The 24507-nt window shown below is 44.6% G+C and overlaps 1 protein-coding gene across 1 annotated transcript in view; it reads right to left on the bottom strand.

The window, feature by feature from the left end:
* Positions 1–23627, bottom strand: part of LOC144175619 (arylsulfatase I-like) — a 41935-nt gene extending 18308 nt beyond the window's left edge. Inside the window, exons 1-5 of the mRNA XM_077704673.1 lie at positions 23556–23627; positions 17525–17684; positions 13651–13763; positions 6403–6513; positions 1751–1876 (exon numbers count right to left, since the gene is read on the bottom strand). Of these exons, the coding sequence (XP_077560799.1) occupies positions 1751–1876; positions 6403–6513; positions 13651–13763; positions 17525–17684; positions 23556–23627 (582 nt within the window). The remainder of the gene's footprint in view (positions 1–1750; positions 1877–6402; positions 6514–13650; positions 13764–17524; positions 17685–23555) is intronic.
* Between the last annotated feature and the right edge of the window lie 880 nt (positions 23628–24507).

The following is a 24507-nucleotide window of genomic DNA, read 5'->3' as shown; positions in this document are numbered from 1 at the left end:
CACTCGTTTGTATAATTATTTGTCATCGTCACGCGCAGCGCCAGCAATGTTTTTAGACTTTTTAAGCGAAACTTTCCATTGCTAACTGGTGTCGTCCATCGTTACGCCAAAACGCACTTCACGAAACCGAACATACTGAACTTCTAAAAGACCGTTTTCCGTGGTCGGAATCGAATCTGGGTCCCTTGCGTTATGCATCTGACGTCTATCCGATTGCGCCATTTCGACACTGTTTTCTTTCCTAACGCCATTCCGAACCGCTCGAAGCACTTCGGATTTTGTACTTTGACTTTGGCTGAGGTTGCAGGGGAGAAATCTTCGTGTTTTAACCATCTTTCTCTTCGGAAAGAGGCTTTGACTTTCTTCCATACTGGGTCCCGACTATTCTTTTCGTACGCCGAAGTAGTAACCCAAAAGAACCAGCAATGTGTCATTGAAAAGAAAAGGCAGTTCAAACTGGGATGACAACTCTTGTGAAAAAATTGTATGAAGAGTCAATCAGTGATTTCCCTACACCCCCCCTAGGGGGTGTGTAGACCCCCCCTAGTTTTTCTGGACACCCCCCCCAAATTTCACTCTTGTCAGTCCTTGTATGGACCTTTTCCTCCCGCACATAAACACACATATAATTTACTTTTCTTCATTGATTCGATGCCGTTCTTTGTTTACAACCGTAATCTTTGCAGAAGCTCTTTCAGCATGTACATTTAAAATGGGCAATTTGGCGAGGCGAAGCGCTACGGAAGCTAATCCTGGCGTTTTAATAAATTGGGAGCGTACAATCGGGGCCTGATTTATAAGTGCTGCATAATTCGTGTACTACCTAAACATTGTTTCAAGAACTCAAATTTCGTCACTGGCCCTGGTAACAAGTTCGAAAATGTCCTTATACGTTGAAAAATGGTGAGAAATTAAAAAAAAAAGACTGAATACGGACCTTTTATGGTAAAAAATGAATTTCTCTAAATTTGTTTTTTTCTTAGATTGAATAGAAAGCACCGCCTCTCAGGTGTATATATATATATATAGAAAATGAAAAACGTACGTCACGGGGATGAGCGTTTGGTTAACGGACGTCTATTATTTAACTAGTGGGATAAAAAACAGCTTTTCTATATTATGAACCCCCCCCCCCAGAGCCATTGAGACACCCCCCCTTGATTCGATGCCTGGGGAAACCCCTGGAGTCAATTCAAAGACGTCTGTGTTCAATCCCTCTGAGCAGCTCATCTTCGCGAGGACTTATGTTCCTGGCATTATTAGTGTAGCGTAAGTGTAGCAGTGTAGATTCTTTCTGGCAAATCCAATCGTGGCTTTACTTCTAAGACTATTGCGAACAGTTTAACCGGAAGCAGCAGTGACGATAAATGCGAGAGAAATGAGAGCAACTCAGAAGAATAATAAAGATTTGTTTAAGTTTATTATTATCTCCTAATTTGTGAAAAAGTACGAATCTGAGGTCTCAACACATTTTTGTGATTTTCGTGACGTACTGTGCGTTTGAAGCCTGTAAACACGACTACAAGAGGCACTATTCCCATTGTCACCACTGCTCTATTTGCGAGACTGTTCTCCAAAAGGAAAACTTTGCATTTAAATCTAGAGCGAGCAAATGGCTGCACACTTCAATGAAGTTGAACCAGAATTAGAGCGGTATGTAATTACAGATTTGGATGATGGGGGGGGGGGAGAGAGAACGGCATATTGTGTTTTGAAAAAGGAACAAAGAATAACTGGATTGTTTTCTCACCTGTGACTTGTTTCTGTTGGCAATAATATATTCAGCTCGTTCTTCCAATAACTCCGTAAGGTACTCGCCATCGCCGTTTAATACCGGTTGCAAGCCGTCAAAAAAATCAATACCTTCGTGGCCGTTCTGGATAGGAGAAAATTGTGGTAAGGATTTTCTTAACAAAGCGGTTCTTTTTTAGTTTATTACGCGAAAAGCCGATATGTCTAGTGCAACAACTTTTATTATTTGTTAAGCATCAGCACCGTGTAGTCTCTTCTTTGCAGCACTTTTAATGTTTCGGTTTAACCAAGTTGCTACTTGCAGTAGTCTCGTCTGCTTTTTTTTAAATAGTATAAAGAAATGGCTTATCAAGGAAGCCCACAGTAACTGCAACTCACGCCTGTGGTATTGGGGCTGGTTTCTCTCCGTTTGGAAACATTTTTATCCACGCAGAAATGTGCCAACAGCGGGTGTTACATCGTTACCCTGAACCGTTACTCTCATCAACGGAAGTTACAGCATACAATCCTGCGTAAAAGGTTACGTAGTTCATCTTACGTGAAAAAGAAAATCCCGAATGCGATCGACTGCTCATTATCAACAGTGGGTGGTCGAACCGTTTGTCGTGAATCGGTAAACGTTATTTATTTTTTGCGGTTCAGTTCCGGTTCGGGTTCAGCGGCCTCAAAAAATAATGGTTCGGGTTCTAGTTCAGTTCCGGCAGAAACGCCGGTTCGGTTCGGTCGGTATTCGGTTGCTCCGTTTCTGGTTCGATACCCTGCATACTAGCAACAAATTCTGGCGAAGTTACCCCAGAAAGCGTCAGTACGGAAATGTCATACCACGAAAGAATCCACTACTTACGAATTCGTGAGTAATTGTATTGTCGTGGCCCACCAAAAAAACATTACTTGGGGATGTAAAATGTCAACTGTTTGAATCAAGCGAAGCCTTATGCTCGCTTCATCGTGTTTTTAGACTTAAATACGGCGTACAAGGCACTGTAGGCCGGCTTAAACACACCAGATGGCCTCCCCTCGAATATGAAATGGTGCTGGTCTGAATTTCTGTACATTTATTTGTTCTTTGGTGGGCAACCTCTCAGGCATCATGTGTAATATTCACACGGACGGCGTATTTTTACAGCAGATTTTAGGTAAAGCAATAGCACATGCGCAGCAGTTACATTCCGCGTATGCAACGTGACCTGTTTGAATTTTGGCATCCCTTTCTACTTCACTGGCGTCTTATTACTATCCCTTTGATTTCAATTTCTGTGTTTTCTCTCATTTTATTTCAATTGGTGTTACGTTGTTATATTTGGTGTCTAAATTTTCACTTTGTGCAGTTTCCTTAATTTGCTGTTTTGTAGCTTTTAGTTTTAGGCTTTATGGGCATTTTTAATCGTTGCTGCATGTTTTTAAGGTTATTCTGTGCTTAAATACGCATTTCTTTGAGATCTTGAAGAAGTGCATGGTATCTTTATTTTGTGTCGCTGTCCTAGTGTGCTTGCTCTGTCACCGAGCGTTTTTTTGTCGGCTGAATGTTTTCTCTTGAAAGCTGTTTTCGCTCGGGCACCACGATCAAAACCCACGTAATCACCTAAATAAATGTTTAAGCTCCGTATTTAGCAGTTATGGTTGCCGATAAATCGCTTTGATGAGTTACATTCAGAAAGACAGAGCAAACAAACTGAAATAAATAGCAGTTGGTCCAGCGTGGTGCCTACACTTCACATGTACAGTTGCAACCAACTACAGTTCAATAATTGTTAGACGGTGCGCACCTTATTCGGTCATTACCCCTTACCAAAATAACAAGGTTTGGTGTTTTCGACTTACCCTACGAAACACCTATTCCGAATTTTAGATCTAGCACCACCTAGAGCAACTGCATAGAGACATGTCTCAAAGTAGTAAATAAAAACACCCAAAGGCATCTGTCTTTCGTTACAAAACATATTTACTTGCAAGACGCCAGATATGATGACGTTGCTCAGCCCGCGAAGGATAGCTTTGGATCGAAGCTGGTGCATTCCCCACTAAGCCTCTCGAAGCATAGAAGGTCAACCCAAAGAAATCCATGTTTTGAAAATGATCGTTAGGTACTAACGCGGAAAGGCTGCTCTTTTCATATGTTTCCCACAGCGTTTGATAATGCCGTTTCATGAATTGGTGCTTTGAAGCAGCCACCACATGTGAGCCAGTTTGAAGTTGGGCCCTGCGTGCCCACCGCTTTTTTCATTAGCGGCGACTGAACAGCAGACCCAACAGCGAGATCACAGGTTGCTGGTGCAGAATTTCACATCGCAGGCGCGATGCCAGTTTAGGTCCTGTGTCCCCATTTCGTCGCAATAGCAGTCCCCCCTCCTTTTCAAACTCCAGGGGTCGCTGCTCCTGGTGCAAGCTTCAGGAGAGTTGTCGATTCTGGTCGAGTCATCTTTCCGGTTGGTGGGAAAGTAAAGCTTCCGTGGGCGCTTAGTGAGGCCGTCTGAGACCACGGTGGCTAGCTAGAGCTTGCACCTACGGAAAATCGCCCCCCGAGCCTACTAACGCTGTAGCCTTAAAAGAGGAATGCACCCGGGAGCATTTTACGCACCCAAATGTACTGGCAAACAGACGCAGTGTAACGGGTTATCCTCGGCCGCTGACTCCACGCTGCACATGCGATACCTCCTGTCCTATTTCCGCTGAACTATCTAAAAACCTCCCTCCGACGTTATATTATTTTCAGGAAAACTATCTGTTTAAGAGGGAAGTAAGCAAATGCATTCATAATTAAGCACCACTGCTACCAGGCGCACGAGAGAGGAACGTCTCGATGGACAGCGGGCGAGTTTTAGGTGTTGTTCAGCAAGATATTTCTGGCCAAAGTACGCAAAGACATGCGGTCTGGCTATGTGCATTAATATTAAAGAAGTGCCTTGCATTTCGGACGCTGCACATGACGATTGCGGAACCCAGTTGACGGAGTACAAATTATCTATTAATCTGCCACGATGCCCAAAAGAAACCCATTATAATTGGTCGATCATCATTTGTCTTGATCATTACCAGTACCCAATTTTTCACTTCAAGTTGAAGCTCTGCAGCCCCACCCTTCCGCGCTCTTAAAACCCTGCAGGAGATTACCCTTCCTGGGAGGATATCGATACCTTGAGAGCTCACTACACGCGCCTCGGACAAATTACGGTATTCCAATAAACAAGATTTTTGCAAATCATAGCAATAGCACTTCAACAAAGTGTGGCCACCTACCTAAAGTAAAAGTTGTCGCACGACCTACAAAGCTCCTATGCGTCTTTAAAGAATACTGTAGAAGGCAGTAGGAATATGGCTTTATTTGTCCCGGCTTTGGAAGAGGTAGGTACATGTAGTTTCCACCATAAAATGTGACGGGCACATTCTACGCCTGGGACCTGGGATGAGCTATCCCGTTCAAAGTTTGATGTCCAGCTTTATAGTACACGCAGTCGTAGAGCACTGTTCTAACTATTCCGCACCATACAAGGCATGCACTCGCTCAAATTTGCGCACGTTACATCCCACATACTAGCCGGAGCCTAACATTGTTTTCAGGCATAAACCGTTTTCTCATAACAAATCGTTTGAGTTTCTTTGGAGTTTTTCCGACTGCCCAGTTACAGTACGGGCAACAAAAGTGCATATGTGTGCAAGTTGTTTAATTGCCCTCATAATCACACCCGTTTTGTGCAATCACCACCCCGTGACTGCTACGTTCGCGTCCATTCGAGTGTTGCAAATCCTTTTGCACCTGAGCGCTGAGCCTTCCGACGTTTGCTGCGGAGGTACCGCAAACGTTAACTTATGTTGTTTACAGAATACTTCTGTCTAGTTGAAACTAGAAGTGTTGGGCTCAAATCGTACAGAAGCTCCAAGCTGACAATGCGCGTATTCGTGAGAGGAATATATTGCACAGGTTGTAATTGAACCTGTGACATTCCCATATATTTCGCGCGGTGGTTAGCATAATTAGTTATGTAATTTCAGAACACAGTCTTCCCATGAATGCCTAATTTACTTATAAACATTTGAATAATGCCTGCACGCTGTTGAAAAGAAATTTTCATTGTCCTTTTGTGTGAAAATGTGGTGAAAAGCAGAACCATCCCATTAATTATTACACCAGCATGGCGTGTATAACACTTCCTCCTGCCTTCTTAATTCTCTTACATTGCAGCAAAACGGAATGCACAGGTTTCAAAACATCTCGAGAAACAGTGCTGACTCTGTTTCTATATTCACTGTTTTGCAGGCACGTACAATTGAGTATGTTACACAATTTGGGAGGTCAAAATAGGTTGACACAAAGCTTGTTGAGCAGCCCACAAGGAAGAAAGCATAAATGAGCTATTAAAATAGGACAGAGATTTATTAAGATTAGCCATTTTGGGTAAATGCGGTACGGTGGTTGTTATATGCACTGGGCAACTTAACAAATTTTGTTTTACAAGAGGGCGTAAACAAACGCCGCTGCCTCCTGTTCATAGTGACAAACCCTGGTGAAATATTTGCACAAGATTTTTGTATGACTTTAGTTAGTAAAGCAATGATTTACAGCGAACATTTTCTGGGTGCGTTGGGCAATTCTATTCTGCATATACATCGCATGCATTTCTGTGTGGCGTCGAATCTATAGCGCGTACTTACGAAATTGAGCACGTAGGTGTAGTAATCTACAGGTCCGTTGTATTGTCCATAAAAGGTGTCGAAACCACGATATGTTGGTGTCTGGTTTAAAGTGGAATACCCAAGGTTCCACTAAAAACAACGTAAAAACGGCGAAAATTATTTCACGCATGAACGCTTGCAGCTGTCACTAAAATGTGCAGCACCTTGTCTTGTGTGCCTTATTCTGTAATGGCCCGCGCTAGAAAAAATCAATTTGCGCCAAAGCAAACAAAAAACATAAATACAGGAAGCGCCAACCCCGTTCACCTTTCTTCGGTATGCCTGTTCGGCGGTAACGTGTATTTCGAATGCAAGCAAATGATAAAAAAGGCCGCGTATCACAAGAACACAGGTCACATATTTAGTGAAGAAGCGTAGAAATAGACATAATTATTTCGTCCCAAACCTCAGCACAGAATATTCGAGGGAATAAAATGCGAGAGAGAAGCGAGGTGTGACTTATTACAACCATGAGGATGGGAAGGAGGCGCTGAAATTTCATTTCTATAGCTTTCCCTGCATTCCTTTCATATTTTGCATCCGTTTAAAATAATGAATAAATAGAGGCAGCAAATCTGACTTTGCAATATCTCCATATTGGCCAAAATACGGAAGACCTAGATGTTTCCTTAAATCTGATGAAAAGTGGCTGTGTGGCGTGACCGCGAAGTATTCTAAAACATCTTTTTGCGACTGTCGTATTGTTTTAAAAAAACACGCGAAGGTATGCACACAAACTCGGTGTCGCAGCCAAAAACAAACCATGCGTGCTTTCCTTATTCGCCGTGTCATAACATGTTTACTGTAGAGCCTCGTGTTTTGCTTCAATGCTAATACATTCATAAGACTGTCTTGAGTGGACATAGCTGGAGACGGTAGTGTTACACTGTTACCCTGCAAAAGTAATCAAAGTGTCTTACTACATCTTTCCTACCGAAGAGGGTATACGAAGTTGCAGCTTTGTGCATATCCACTCAAGAGTATTTGAGAGAGCTCGAAAATTTAGTAAACTGAATTACAATCAAAAGAGGTCTATGCTTCAGTCTTTTTCACAGCACGGCCGTATTATGATTGGCTTTAGCTTAAATGTATGCACTGCAGTGAATTACCATTAGCAGGTCAAATGCTCCAAGGCACCCAATGGTTCGTTCAAGGCGCCTTTTGGAAGATAAGAACTCATGTTACCCTTGGGTAGAAAATTCATTCGACGAAAATAGGCTGCGTAGAAGTGAACACTTGTAGAACAATGACAGATGCGAGAACAAAAAAGTGCTGAAAAAATGTGGTTGATCTTTCTTTCATAGGAATCGGTAAAACACAAAAGTGAAATGTGTTTTCAGAGCAGCAGTCGAATGTTAATTGTGCATCGATATGAAATTACACATCGCTATTCATACTTCGTCGGTATGGCACCGTTAGATGGATCAACATTAGACGCCGGATTACATGCACTGGAGAATTGCGTAAATCTGATTTAAACCCCAGGCACTCGCAAAGCGTGCGAAGGATACCGACCGAGTCGTCAGCGAATCGTTTGGTTACGTCACGCTCCGCTACAGCAAAAGAAGCTTGATTGGTCGGAAGCAGTCTCGTGGGTGTGCTTGGCGAGCGACACCTGCTGCAGGTCGCTTCGGCAAAGGTACGACAACATTGGCCCTGCTCTGTGGCGTGTATGATAGATGCTTGCTTTGCGACGAGCTCAGCTTGTGAAACACGAAAGCCAAAGCTCGTAGCTCGGTTCGCAGAGCTCGGCGGGGGGATAAACACGGCAGCTTGAGCTGCTATACGCTGCTCTGCCAAGGCGCCGACTATCGGCGCTCATTAGCCTCATGACGCACTACTTCGCGTCGCCTCTCCTAGAGGGTAGCACGATCTAAATGGACAACTGAGAGGGAAGGACATCAGGCGCGTTCGTACAGCCATACGCGCGCGACTTCATGGCCTAGTTGGCAGCGCGTCTCACACCTCCCGTTACGGCCAGACTGATCGTGGTGTCGAATCCTAGCCCCTCCGCGTCAATGAAACTTTCTGGTGGTGTCATTTCCGTGACGGATATGACGTCAATGAGGTTTGTGTACCCCGTCATAAAACACTTTCGTGTTAAAATTACACCTTGATCACCCCTCTATGAGGAAACTCACTAACTCAAGCTCCGCCCGCAAATTGATTAAACTAGCCCTCTAATAAGCTTATTTAACCAAAATTTGCTACCAAACAGAACACACTGCCCCAGGTAATCTGATTGTTGATGGCTGCTTCCGCGTGACTGCAACTTCGAAGTGCGTCGACGACATGCAGATGCCTATAAAGCCTTTGGTATGGATTCGAGGAACAATTTTGCGCGGACGACAGGAATTTCTGAATTGGCTGTGAGCCTCTGACGCAGCTGTAATCCTTGCACAATATAACCGGGTCGGTATGTGGTATTTCAAGGAGGCGGGGGCGGGCGAGAATGTGATTAGAAATTGACGTAGCGAACTGACAATGCTTAAACAGGGAAAGTTTGAGAGAGAGAGAGACAGAGAGAGAGAGAGAGAGAGAGAGAGAGAGAAAGAACGTCATTTGAGCCCTAACAGGTAGAGGGAAGGGGGCGAGATGGAGCAATTCACCAGGCCTTCCCCGTTAGACGGTAGCCATGAGTCTGCGGGCCCTAGAGGCCTCTTCCGCCAGTTGGTCGAGTTGTTGCTGTAAGTCAGTGTGACAGCTGAGCAAGACGGCCTCCCGCTGCCCTTTAGTCCGGATGTTTAATAGTCCATTACGTGGGTGAGGGTTCTGTGGGAATGCCCATACGATATGTTGTAGGGTAGCTGTGTCTGCACGGCACTCGCGCCTCTCTGAATATCAGTCTGCCTATTATCGGTTATAGATGACAGGGTCTGGGGTGATGTTCGGCTATATTCCGACGAGATATTCGGGTAGTTCCGGTGCAACGCCTAAACGTTAACTGAACGCACTGTAATGTCTTACACCACCCTTAACTGAGCTGAAATATAGGCAACCACCTTTATTTGCGAAGAGAATGCGTTGTTTTAACGTAAGGGAACGTATAACAGCAAAAAGCGTTTACAGTGAAATATTCTCACGGTTAAAAGAATTACGCGGAGGCTGGTGGTTAACCAGGTTAAGCCTCAAAGTTTGACTTGATGCCTAAGGTAAGGTTGCGGGACACCTGCCTCCGCATCCAGATGAGGCGCGCAACCAATGGAGACGCCAGGCGGGTGTATACCCCATGCCGCAGCCAATATGCCTGCCAGGGGTACGTATATTTGCGTACGCTTTGTTGAGGACGCTATACCCACCACCACACTCAACCCAGTTCACTGCATGGCTGGAAATAAATTTTCACGAGTCTGAGTGGTCTAATATACAAGTAAGAAGACCATACGTAGGACCTTATTCAGCATGTACCTCCGCATTTCTGCAGTACGTTATTATACATGAAGTATCCTCAAAATCGATCTCACTAATACAGGAATACGCAGCTGGGGAAACCCTTTTCCCAACAAATATTACCAAACCATTAGCACGGGGCACTGTTATTTCAAAAAACGAAGATCGCACGATGTCGCGGATTGCGGGTTGGTCAAGCCAGCAAAAGACAAGTAGATTCTGATGTGAAGAGGTCGCTACCCAGTCTTCAATAAGACTGTGGGCCGATGCATCCTAGCGTGCAAACCATTCTGACGCTCAAACTGCTGTTTCCTGCTACTTCTGTGGAAATAATTTTAAAATAGCCTATCTAGCTTACGTTCATAACTTCACTTTCTACTGTGCACATAGGGTGGGCTTCAAAAGGCTCCTGTTATGTGTAGTATAAGCAATATCATCCAAATAGAAAATACCTAATGCCATTTAATAAGTACCGCCAGGAGCCTCCATGTCTTCCTTAGAAGTGCTATGCCCCAAGCTACTTTGAAGTCGGTACACTACCGTACACAAACGCCCCGCTTGGAGGAGATCTAGTCAGCGGCAATAAAACCACTCGTGTCAAAATATGGAGGCTCTGGGGCCCTTTAATGTATACCTCATCTGACCTCATTGAGTCATTAGGGTGGCGTGATGTGTCGCATACGGAAAGCGGGGAAGACGAACACAGCTTAAGAGGAACCACTCTGACAATGTTTGAGCATTTTATGAGCGCCAAGAATTTTCAATCTTAGCAACATTTATTTGCTCGGCCTGCCCAGTAGCTTGCGGAAAATCGTACCGAGGGCATAGCTCGTGTCCAAGAGCCGAAGGTTGCGTCTTACCCCATATAAAAAGAAAAACCAAAGCCCCTATCTTAGAAGATAGACGGTTAAAATGCAATCTGTGTCAAACTGAAAGCCGGAAATTCTAATCCCTTCGAGCGGATCGGAATGCCACAATAAGACAGACAGACGTCGGCTTCATAACGCGAGGGACGCAGGTTCGATTCCCATAACGGGAACCGCTTCTTTCTCAATGCCCTTGATGTGCCTTGGGCACCCTTATGAATGAAACGGTCTTTATCACGTAAGTATACGTATAGAAATTTTGTCTTGTGCGCTCCATGACGACGTGAAAACCTGTGCCGCAACGCAATGGCATATGACAAAATGCTGGGTATATTCTCGCCTTACTACTAGCCGTGATTAGACGTGTGTATAAAATCTTGCTTATTGCTGGAGTGCTTGCACCCGTCCGCGCCATCGCTGCTGCTTCGCTTAGCTATACGTAGAGGCTCCGCGCTTTTCTTTCGCCAGCTTACCTATCTCTTCCATCACCCCCTTTCTCCTCTCTACTCTTTCATCCCCCTCCAGCCCCTCTCCCCCGCACTGGGTTGTATGCAGGTGAGCCCCCAGATGGGCTCAATAATTTCCCCAGTGCAGTTCCTTTCCTTTTCAGCCGAACCACCTACCTACATATACCCGTATTTTATGTAATCCGCACTCACGTAAAACTACGCGGCTATTCGGGATGTGTTGCCGAGCCATGTATCACTGACTCGTATTTGAGGGGTGCGACACAGCCCAACAGTTGTAAGTTATTTGCCACATTTTGTATTTTTATTCTGTAAATATGGCATAAGAAGTTGCACTGCATTTCAGAAAATTGGATTGACGTGCTTTTTGCCGTGTCGAAGACTATTTTCTTTGACTACTTTTTATTTTAAAGTGTTCCCAGTAAATTCTAAGCATTGGCTAATGTTTCCAGTATATTGATTTGTTCTAAGTAGTCAACATATTAAAAATGCACAATAATTCCAAATTGCGTCAATGTATTTCCAATTATTTAGCTCATACGACGTCATTTTAAGCAATTTTAAATAGAGCACTGGTGAAGGCAAATATTCGGAGGGATTTATAGTAATTAGAAATTCAGTGTTTCCAATAAATATTGAGGGGCGCTTCAAAGGCAGACGGCAGACGCCTCGGAGACGATACACAAAGGGCGTTTATTCCGAGTGGCAGCCCAGAGCACGGACCCTCGGAATGATGATTATAATAGCAGTGAGAAGAAGATGAAGTGCAAGATGACTTATACACAGAGTTAGAGGAGGGGCTGCTACTCAAAATATTAGTAACAAAAAATATTTCCGTAAATATTGAAAACATTCAGAAATGACTCCCATTATCTTCAAGTGTTTTATTGTTTAAAGTTGTTCAAATTACTTGCCTAAAGTATTCCCTTTTCGGAGAAACTGCACGGGTACCGGGAAAGATAAAAGTAACTTTGCATGCTGCAGAAATAAATACGCCGTAAATGCGAAGCAACAGTGGACCAGAAGATGCAGAAATTGCCACAGAGGGGTCGAAAGGGATCGCGGTAACAACAAACGGACTGTTTTTGCGCGTTAACCGACGGAATTTAAATTCGGAATGTGGAACAAGTAATGCATTAATAAATTATTTCACTACAAATAATCCAGTACAAATTAATCAAATCAATCCACTTTACTCAGCCACCGTATGCAACTAGACTGTCTGAACATCGGCACGTTTCTCAGCCACGAACAAACTACACCTTGCAGATGATTGGGTATGCCCTTCCGAAGTTTTTCAATGGCCTTGTATTAATTTGTTTTGATATTTACTCTTGTACTACATATATGCTGTATAAATTGTTTGCGATTAGTTTCTTGGGTTTCTGTACGGTTTGTTGCATATATTTTATCTTTAATGACTACTGCTCTTCACGTCGTTATGTGCACTGATTGATGCGCTATTTCTGAACTACGGAACATATTGTATATCTGTGCTAAAACTTTTGATTGACACCCACAAACTGTGTCTATGTATTGGTTAGTTTGTTTCCACCCCGCTGTTATCCTACCTCTGTGAAGGATGTAGGGCCTGGTCAAGTTGCTGAGTGCCACCTTTTTACCCTATTAACAAACAAAAGACATTTAGGGGGGTAATTATGGGCTGTGTAGAGGAGGTGCAGCTAAGTATGGTCGGAAACTGCTACTTCATCACTAAATTCAAGAGCTCTCTGTAATCCAGCCCAACGTTTCTTAACCGAAAATGCTCAAGCCTTAAAATGACTGCCTCTGCACAAAATGGGTTGCAACCCAGCGGTGCAAATATAGTTCTCATCATGCTGCTTGGACCGTGTCCGCAACAATTAAACGTGTCATTGAAGACTAACTTTGATATTTTGTCCACTTTCATACCCTCGGCCATTTCTTACTATAGAAACGCAACTTTTATTTCAAGGTATTCGACAAAAATAAAGCGAAATGCACAGAATAAAAGTGGGTACGGAATACAGGCGACGAATTCAGGGATTTTATTTTCCTTTTTTTATACGTGACTGAAAAGATTACATGAAATATATCGATAAAGTATGATAAGCCCGTCGGCCGGGGTCAAGCCCTAAGCATAAGGCGGCAACCTGAACACCCTACTGTTATCACAGCCACACACAAAGCAAAACAATTTGGTTAACTACGGCAATTCCTCTACTGTAACACGAATAATGCAATCATAAATACAAGTTTTCGCACCGAAGTGCCAAGGAAACAAAGCAACTGGTCCTGATAAAAGTTCGCAGACTTACCGAAAGAACCGGTTTTACAATTTCTTCCTAAAGGATGCTTGAACCAATGCCTAACACGATGTTCATTATTTGTCTATTTTTACATAGCGCCTTCGTGCCTGTTTGTACGCGTGATAACTGGTGACCAAAGTAGCGCATGTAAAACATTTTCCTTTTTGGATTCAGTGGTGCCTCGCCCATCTTACACATTTTCCTAAGAGCACTTACTTTTCCGACGATGTGCGTTTCGTATCCCAAGTCCTTGAGGTGTTCAGGTAGAATTTTCAGGTCTAGAGGCAGCCCAGCCGCTTGTCCGGCTGTTATAGTATTGTGCTGTAAACCTTTTAAAAGAAGAATAACCACCAGATTAGTAAGCTGGCTGCGAAAGGAATACTTTAAATCTGTTGTATCGTTAAAATAATCCTGGAAACATGTGCACTCGCATGCGAGTTGATCGCTCGCTAGGCGTAGATCCGACTCGAAAAATGCTCGACTTGTGATTGCCGTCAATTGGATTTTTTTATGTCTTCCAGCAAGAAGAACGTTAATACCCAGCCAAGCAATTTATTCACCATTCCATCCCTGCGGATGTGGATGTCCAGGGAAACTGTTGAAAATCACTACACCTGCTAAAGGAAACATGCAACGCGGGATTGCTATGGAGTAACGGTTGTGATAATGGCTTTGTTTGCGCTGTGGTGCAAAGTGATGCGTTCTGCAGTGATTAGCTACATATTCGGCAAATAAAAAATTGAGACATGCTCCGTACCGCGTGGTTGACAGGTTTAGATCGCTGCAGCATGCGCGTGAGTGTTGTCCCCGATGAACCAGAATGCAATTTTGCTTACCTGGTTTCAAATTTCAATGTTAAACGAGGGATGGCAACAGCTTGTGTGTCATTAAAGTGCCTTAGCCACGCGAAGTTCTCCTGCATAGCTCCCGAGACGGAAGTTGCAGCTGATGACGGGGTAAATGAATTACTGCTTGTCGGGTTTAACAATGTCACTATGGAATTTGGAAACATACAAGTTCTAGAATAGGGCATGCCGCGCGACACCCAAAAGTAATGGCACGTGACTAGATCGCATGCATACCATTCACCGAACCCCCGAATTTAAGGGAAGCTTTGGAGTGTGCCGGTCTGCTTCATGACGTAATTTGCGGTGATACGCAATGCGGAGAAAGAAACGCAAACAAGATGTCGCAGGAAAGAAGCCGGAGGCAATTCGCCCTGAAAAAAGAAAATTTACCATCCCTTCCTTAAGACAGTCCAGACAAGCGCGAATGCTTAAAGTGCGTTACAAAATTTCCCCGAAGGTGCGTCCAAGAGGTCGTCAAACTTTCAAAGACACAAATAGCAAACGAAGAACGAACCCATGCGACGATTTTTCGAGTACTAAGTAAAGGCATCTACGAACGATGTAAATATGCATCGAAAAGTTGTTTATTAGACACAGGTGCAATATCGTGCGCCTCCTTCATGATTGATGTGTTTATTGTCCTGTCTGTAACCACTCCTTATTCCCGATTTTTAAGCAACTGTTTTGACAGAACGGAAGCACGGTTGCAGTCACGCGCCGTGTGTAGTGATTTTATCGGAGCTCCTCCGTCGACCAACCGGTCTGTGGGGAAATGCATTAGTTTTTCGACAGGGCGGCATAGGTCCCAATAAGAAAGCTTTCCCTTTAAAAGTCCGATAGCGGAGGTAGTGACGCAAATATAATAGTGATGTGATAGTTCTTAATAAGCATTGCAAAGCTTTCGCCTTAAAATCCCGTAAGCAGACTTTTGTTTCCAAAAGACGTTTGTCGTGCACCTATGTCTGTCTGGTATTTGTTGAGCAATCTTCACTGTTCAGTAATAAATATTTTAGTAACTATTCCGCCACGTAAAAACAAGGTTTGCCTGTTAAGATGGTATTCTAAAGATAATGGCATTCCTTCTGGCGACATTTCGTTTCAAGTACTCAGCAACAACCACCAGTTACGAGTAAATATTTAAACCTGTGACACAGATAGGTCAAGTATATTTAGGAATTTTAGAAATATATTCCTACACATTTACCAGGTGAATACCAAATTGTATTGCAGATATTCTCGGTACTCTTACTTCACATTTCGACTCCCGCTTAAATTTACCAGCTACCACCAACATCATTCCACATCTAATACGTGGCCACGGCTGCGCTGCTCAGCCGCCACGAGAGTGCCGCAGAACTCAAGAGGCTCCATTCGCGCATATAAACACAACCATATTTAAAAAAATATACCGGTTGTCCAAAAACGGTAAGAAATATTTGTACAATATTTTATTTTTAAAGGATAACTGTCCATGGTATCTTTGTAGCTTCTGTGAGATTGATCTTACCAAGCTCGCAACAGCTTTTGTGACATAGAAATATACAGGTACCCCCTGTATTTGTATTTCGAGTTATGATTCAGGTATATATATATATATATATCATATATCCTTTCATGTATATATCTGTTTGCCTCCGCTGGTATGATTTTATTATGAACCTGATTCACATTTATCCTCGTCCATCAGCAGTGAATTTTGTGGTTTCCCTCCCGTTTAAAGGGCCTTTAAGGGTAAAAATATCTTGATGATGATAACTGTTTTCAAGCAAATATCTCACTCTGTTCGTAAGCGTTCTTTGTGGGCATCCCACGCTACTAAGGCGTGGGATGCCCACGGTCTTCTTCTTCACGGTCTTCTTCACGGTCTTTGGTCTTCTGGCGTGGGACGCCAGAAGACCACCAGTATTGTCAGATTACCCAGTCCCCATAGCACCCTGGCAGCGACCAGCAATTGATACTTCTACGCACAGCAGACCTATAGAGCGTGCTAATACTCTATTGCGACAGCGACGAATCCGACGCCTCGAAAGGGATCGCCTTCAGAACGAAGTGGACATTTTCACGGACGCAAGCGTAAACCAGTACGGCGCGGGCCTTGCTTGGACATGCCCTGAGGCACCGGTTCTCTCAGGGTACACTACCATACTTGGCAAAGAACTTTCCAGCCTCGATGCGGAGCTGTACGCTATTAACAACGCAGTGTCAGCTATCGCTTTTGACTGTGACCCACCTCTACCGCCCTCCATACGCATACTCACAGATTCGTACGAGGCCCTCACAGCTTTGCGATCGTATGATTCGACCCACCCTGTCGTCCACGAAATTCTGTTTCAAATTCAACTCCTCAAACGGAACAACACCAACATCCGCGTCGACTGGGTACCTGGCCACGAACCATTTTCTTCAGGCAACCAGGCGGCTCATGTGGCCGCTCAGGAGAGTTCCCCCTCTTATCCTCCACTGGTGCCTGGGGTAAGGCCGTCGCGGTCCCCCTCTCCCTCCCCAGCGATGCGTATTCATCAGCACAAGAAGGACCGACGCACACGTCTAAAAGCCCTAACTCCAGCTGGCTACCTCAGCCGCCTACCTCCTATTCCCCGCTCAGGCGAAATTTTTATTAACAAATATATTGCAAATTCAGCATACACACCTGAAACACTTCGCAAGTGGTACACCCCTCAGCTGCCCCCTCGATGTCCTTACTGCCGTGCCACCACTCCATCAGACCTCGCACACCTAGTTTGGTGGTGCCCAGCTTTCGCCACGCACCGTACATTTAAATCTCCCCAACCCCATCCCGATCCACAACAAACTGATGCACAACTATTATATGAAATAGCGGTTTATTCATTTAAAAGCGGTCTGGCACGGGTTGTTTGAGCGGGTCCTCCCCCGAACGAACTGGTGTATGTGCTCTAACCCTATTGCGATCACCATGAACTGGCCCATGAATTGCAGGTTCTAAGAACTGGCCCAGTTATTGAGTCTACTGAGAACAACCAGCATTTATTTGTTTTTTTTTTCTCTTACCCTCCCTCCCCATTCCTTTCCCCCATCGTGACCAGTGGTCATCCTTTTCTATTAAAGGCTGTCTCTCTCTCTCTCTTTGTGGGCATTCCAAAGAGGAATGAATCTGAAATGCTACGTTCAGTGCCACTTCAAAGGCGATGGCTTGTCTTATGATTTTCCACTGGTCTCATGGCTTGCATTATCGTCTATAGGATCAAGAAAAGGTATTTTACCTGTGTGAATGGCGTACAGGCCTGTCATAAGACAACCCCTTGAAGGCGCACAGACTGGCTGCACGTAGTAATTGTTGAGCACAACTCCGGTGCAGGCAAGGGCATCAATGTTCGGCGTCGGGATCTGAGGTGAACCGTACACGCTGGTGTCACCACGGCCCTGAGTTCAAAAAGGACACAAGAATTTCGTTATGATCGCTAGGAGGGGTAGTATACTCTTGCAGTAGCTGATCAAGCTTGATATCACCGTAAAATTTGCCGTGTCAAAAAAAAGTATGCAGAAATTCACAGATCTGCCAACTGACGTGTACCATTCTTTCGCCGCTTGTCATCATAGTACGTTTTTTACAGCCAGATTCAGCAATGAGTTGTCCAATACGTGGAGTCATTGTATTCTTCTGGAGTTTTTTTTTCGGTTCTATTCGTCAGTTACACTTGCATCGATATACAGTAGAACACCGCTCTTACGTTCCTCAGTGCTGCGTTTTCCCCGCTGCTACGTTGCGTTTGTCTAGTGCCGGCGCAACTCGCATAGAGTCCCATCTATTAAAATCATCACTGGTTCATCGTGGCTCAGAGTACGTTCCCGGATTATTGCTCGCTGTCTGACACTCCTAAGCCGTACGGACAACGTGCGCGTACCGCCATTTTGACGTTTCACGAGCCTTGGCCGGGCGTGGCTACGGCACTGACTGCATGAATTGATTGATTGATTGTAGGGTTTAACGCGCCGACGCAACGCAGGCGATGAGGCGCGCCGTAGTGGAAGGCTCCTGATTAATTTTGACCACCTGGGGATCTTTACGTGCGCCTAAATCTCGTACACACGGGCGTTTTTGCTTTTCGCCTCCATCAGCAAAGCGGCCGCCGCGGCCGGGAATCGAACCCGCGACCTCGTGCTCAGCAGCGACTGACTGCATGAAGCCGCACGCGGGGACGATTCGTCACTACTAGATGTCCCCATATTACTCTATGCTATCACAACCATCACTGCGCTTACAACGGAAGTTTTAGTTCGGAATGCCGGGAGTGCGTGTTTGCCATAAAGCACCACCGCAAGAATAGCACGTGCTTTTGTCGTCATCATGAGCTTCAAGCTTTGACAACACCGTTGAACTTGCAACCGCGAACTTCGTCGTGCTTAACGGCGTCGCGAAAACAGGAAGCCCTTTCCCTTCAGGAAGAGCTTAACGTACTGAACGCAGTAGACAAGCAGCCAGTGCGGAAGAGAGTCGACATCGCAAGGGACCTTTCATTGCCACCTGTGGTGTTTTCCAGCGATCGCAAGAAGCGTCCATCCTACATTCTTGAGTTTTTTTGAGGTTCTAAAGCCAACTTTGCAGAAATACATGGGGGCAAGTCAAAGCTGTGGTGTTTTCGTTTATTTACGAAGAATTCCTCACTGCTGCGTGTTCCTGGTTGGTACGTTTTGCTTTCCTAGACCGGTGAAAACGTATGAACGGGGTTCCACTGTACTGATTAAGTGCATTAACTGAAAAAGATATTTTTATTCCTGTTTCCGTACTTCTTCTAGTTTTCTTGTTTTTGTCTGCGTTTTGGGCTAAACGATGTACGAGATCTAAATGTTGGTTTCGTAAGTTCACCTTTATAATTGTTCTATCTTTTCTTCTTGTTGTTTTTTTTAAAATTACGTTGGACCTTTTATCTCTGTCAACGTTATTGGGACCCTTATGTGTGAAAAATCGGCCAATTAGCTATTTTTGTGTAATATTCAGGTAGTTACATGATTGTGCCTCTTTCACTGTTTTATTCACCTTTACGTCGTACTTTTCCGAGATTTTTTGTCTTCCTCTTCTCTGTTTCCGCGCTGTTTTTCGTTGTGAAGTGTATAGATCTGATACAGTCCCCTATCTCACCCTTCCCCACGCATCTATATCCATGCGTAAATTTATCAGACCTTCGCATCGTTGTCCTGCATGATCATGCATGATCGTAGTCGCCAAACTGTTGCCTGCATTGTTTAGAGATTGCTCCTGAACCTGCCCCTTTTTTTCCGCATAGAAATAGTTTGAGAGAAATTAGAAAATTGGAACCCCGACATGAAGATTTCGAAGGAATCGCAATAACAAAATAGACTCTCACTCTTAACTACTAGTGCGGTCGTTCATATCAGAATATAGGAGGTATTACCGAGAGGTTAGCCCTAACTGCCTCTCATTAGCATGTAGTCTACTGCGTCCTATGCTTCATTAAGGGACGAAGTTTCACTTTCGCGCGATCGCGCAGCGGGGACCTAGCTACAATTAGGTCGGTGCCGGACTCCGTGCAGTTTGCCGTTTTCTGGCCGTGCCCTCGTGTACGTTGCTGAAAACAACTGCGAACACCGCTGTGTACCCGTTCTCGTATACTATCAGTTGTGTACTAAAGCATTAATTCACGTGGTATGTGCTTGCTTCCCTACAGATACCGTCGAAAGACGGTCGTCTGCGGCCGCCCTTGCCACGTGCCTCAACCTCCTCTCTCCCTACCGCACACCCACATGCTGTTCTCCTTTTTTCAACCTACATAATCAATAAAACGCAGGTTTGTACAATTCCAATGTCTTCGCTATCAGTTCTTGAAGCGTGCTTTTAGCTCGCGCATCTCAGCCACGTTGTCAGCAGGTTTTTAGATGCGACGCATCTCTTGCTCTGAGGCATGTCCCTCCTGCGTCGTCGTCGCGCCGTCCGTCCGCATCCCTCCTCCGTTCTTCTCTCCGACCACTCCGACAGCTTTGTGCAACACTCTCACTCCGGCTCATTATCATAACAACAGTTGCTGCGCTTATTTTTGCGCGCGCTTCACTGCGTTAACAACTGCTCCGGCGCGTGCGGTGTGCGCAAGTGCGCGCATGCGCGACTCTCCTCCGTTGTCTCCTCTCCTTCAAGCGCTGTGAATATAAAGCGAGTATCGCGCTGCGGCTGTTCAGTAAAGCGCTCGCTCTCGTTCGACTCCGCGTGACTTTGTACTTGATGACTTCATGGTTGACTTGATTCTTCCGATGAAGACGTGATGGAAGCAATTACGGCCATCCTCCGCGTATAGAACACCCGCATGTGGTGGAAATGCATCATATACGTTCACAACACGTTTCATGCGGTTTAGAGAATCAACCCAATGGAAACACCAATTGAACCCCCCGATGCGTCGCATCCCAACAGGGTTCCCTCGCGGAAGATGGGCGTAATTTTTTTCTAAACTAAAGAACAATTAAACGTGTTTTTCTAACTGGAAAGATTTCGGTATCTTTTGAAAATAAAATGGCGCCTCGGTGCGGTGGCTAACCTGGGAGAAACTGCATGTCAGCGCTATTGATAAATAGATGCACCTCAGATATCAAGAATTCATCGGCACCTCCGGCTGACCCTTTCCGAAGTTCTGACGCTCCCATTATCGCTGGCTGAAGCGTAGCAGTGCTCCAGCCAACACTCTTCGCCATTCCCGGTCACCATGCTTTAAGCAAGCATTGGCTAGCATTATGAAGAAAATTCGGTCTTCAGTGGCGCTCGCTTACTGCTTGTTCAGGAATGCCACCAGATTCAGTGTCCGTGACGTTTACTTTTTGCTTTTTTTCTGGGCAGCGAGTTCATTGCGCGATGGGGTATAAACGCTAACAGATCAATTTACCAAACTCGGCAAATCATGCATGCTTGACAGGAACAAAATAAGAACAAAAATGCGCGCAATTAACCCTCTGATTGTGGTTGGAAAACGATAGCGGTAAACGGCGACCGCAGCAATTGCCTATGCGACGTCACTTGAATTGCCACACGTGGCTCTACAAAGAGTGAGACTAGAGACTAGTGAAATGTAATTCACCACAGCCTTTATTACTTCGCAACGGAATTCATGACTGTTTTATCAGTGTAATACACACTGATATTTTCAGGTTTCACAGTAGAAACATTCGTTCCTAATGTTAAATCCATGCATGACGTATGAATGGTGGTTGGTTGACTTGTACTGGTGAAGGACATAACTTTAAACTCTCCCGATGCGAACCAGATAAACCACTTGTTTTTCGCTTTTGAGACATTCATATTAAAGTCCCCGACAATGATCACGGGCGCGGTGTGATCCATCACCAGTTAGGACAAGTGTGTTCCCATGAAGCCACCCTATGTCAGATTTGGCTGTATTCGGTGAGATCTAGAGCGTGAAAATCAAGCGTGTGAAATTCCATTGCTTGTATTAGCAGAACACAGACCATCGCAGTCGACGTGCATCATTCGCATTATTCGCGGACGTCGTTATCATATTTTGTGCGGTTTCCACTCCACAGGGGCTTTGAATGAGCGCAGGGGGTCGACCGGTAGTACAGCGTCTGTCTCCCCATCTTCTCTTGCGGGCGTTTCTAAGTCGCTACGAACACGGGCTCTCCCTCCGTTTTTCTATTCGTGTTTAGGTTCGATTCCTGGGGGCGCAAGTGATTTCCTTTATTGAGCTTGGTTGTGAGTTTATTGGGGCGCACTGTAAAGTTCAGCCGTTGGCTGCTAGAGAAAGGTGTCCTTTAAAAAGGATTCGATGGGTATATTGAAATTGATATATCTTTACAAAACACTAATTCGTCCAAAGCTAGAATATGCCTGCGCACTATGGGACCCTGGATTCGGTTATCTCACTAACGCTTTAGAATCAATTCAAAACCGCAGCGCACGTTTTATCTTGGCCAACTACTCTCGCATGTCAAGTGTAACATCTGTGACACTCACCCTTAATCTACCCAATCTTTCTTTGCGCAGAAAAGCAGCTCGAATGAATCTATTTCACATGATCTACCACTCTAACCTGATTTAAAAAAAAACGAACTGGTAAGTAGTCCACCATATATATCACCACGCAGTGATCCTCCCTACAACGTGAAAGTTCCACATTGCAATACAAATCTATTTTTTGATTCCTTCATCCCTAAAACATCATAACAATGAAACTACTTGCTCACCTCAATCGCCACAATCACCGATGCGCGCGCATTTCGAACGGCCGCCTAACGCTACTTTCGTTCCCACTAAACTTTTTTTTTCTTGTTGTTGTTTACACGCGTCCATTGTATATTTATCGAACATGTATTCGGTCTCCCTATCTTTTATACTGATTTCTTTTTGGTAGATAGGTTTATTTATCGTGTGTTCGTATGTTCGTTTTGTATTTTCTTCTGCTTGTATTTTGGTCTCATACGCTGATTTTATTTGATAAGTGGTTTTTAATTGAATTGCATTAGTTCATATGCTCGCTTTGTATTTAATACATTGTTTGAGCCTGTATATCGCTATTATCTTTGTATAATTTCTGGAAACATTATAATTTTCTATATGTAAACCGCATTTGTAGTGTAACCTGACTAATCTTCCCGTGTACAATTGTTTTGTAAACTTAACCCCTCCCTTCTGTAACGCCATCTGGGCATTGAAGGTATTGAAATAAATAAATAAATAAATATTGGCTGCACTGTTTCTACAATACAGATTGGAACGCCACAGAACCAGTGACTTAAACCCAAGAAGGCTCGCACGCTATCCCTCGCTATCCCAACGCTATCCAAATCAGTTTCAATGGACGCCCATTTAAACATAGCACGTATTCCAAAGCTTCGCCACCTGAAGGTGGAGAAACTTTCTCCACTCTGTGAGGCTGCTCCATTTATTATTGGAAGGTATTTTATGGGACCATTAGAGGGCGGAATCCACCTTGCAGTTTTCGTTCACCCTAGCTGGGTTCTAGGCGAAGGGGCTCACCTGCCCGATAACCTGGGGTACCATTGCCCTAGTAATATTTTCCGGAACACTGTCCCGGCACAGATTTTGTGAGAAAACTGATCTGTTTCCTGTGGCCCGCGGGTAGCACGGGGTGCCCTCGTGGGTGTGTGGAGGACTAATATCAATGTCCTGGTTATCCTCAATGTCGTCTGAGCTTTAATTGTTATAACGTACGTCATGCACGTAGCTCCATCGCGCACACGATATCAAAGGCCCACGTACTTGCTTTGCACAGCAGAAATTCCAAGCATATTCGCATGGCATAATACACTCACCAGATCGTCCGCAAGAATGAAGATGATGTGTGGCCTCTTCGGAAATGTATGCGCAGTCGCAGCCAACGCCATGCCGGTGAGAAGAAAAACAGCTTTCATCCTGGTCGTTAAAGGAATCTGAAAATGACAGGTGTTTCCGATGTACACTGCACTCCTTCGAAACTATCACAAGCACATTCGCATAAAAGGATTTAAATACAAATGTTAAAAGTCGCGATTGCCATATACAATGGCGCAGGATGTGAAGAGATAGCTGTCTCCATCGAATTGCAATGGCGTAGGACCCACAGCGAGGCGCAAGTGGCCTTGTTGGACCGAGAACAGATGGGGTGAAACCATCCTTACTTCCAAGAGCGTGCGTACTTGCGGCCACTCGTTCGGTGCAACAGCAACACGTGCACTGTGATTGAACTGACAGACAGCAGTTGTGTTGCTTCTTACCGGCCTTTCCGTAAAAATTCCAGAGGGACATTGTTCGAAATCCAGGCAGCTGCGTTTTTGTTTTCAACTTTTTTTTTCAACACCGCTACAAGCGCGCACCTGCATTATAAAATTTTAGTTATTAAACTGTGATGCTTCCTAGGTTGATTGTAACCCCTCGCACGCTATCTGCTAAATTTCCCGCTCTGGACGGCTCGTTATAACAGTCATTGGCTTTAGCGTTCAGTACATTTAGCCTTGTCATGCCCACGATGCAGTGGGCGTTTTTTAAATGTCGTGCGCTGTTGTTTTGTTTCTTTGAAATTGAAGACACTTGTTCCTACGCTCTTGGACAGCAGTTTTACAGGAATATACGTATCGAAACACATGCACTGCAGCTTGGCGGGTTTTGACAGAGTTCATTTGCTTTTTTTTTTTTTTGACAGAAACCATGCGGGAATTATGGCTCTTTACAAGATCGAGCCCTGCCGCGAGTGTCTCGTGAGAAACGGGACATCACTGACGGGTGCCT

This window comes from Haemaphysalis longicornis, unplaced genomic scaffold (assembly GCF_048455015.1).
Source record: "Haemaphysalis longicornis isolate Haplotype H1 unplaced genomic scaffold, Haemaphysalis longicornis Haplotype H1 scaffold_3, whole genome shotgun sequence".
Classification (NCBI taxonomy): domain Eukaryota; kingdom Metazoa; phylum Arthropoda; class Arachnida; order Ixodida; family Ixodidae; genus Haemaphysalis; species Haemaphysalis longicornis.
Note: the sequence above shows the minus strand (reverse complement) of the source record. Positions and strands in the feature narration are given on the sequence as shown.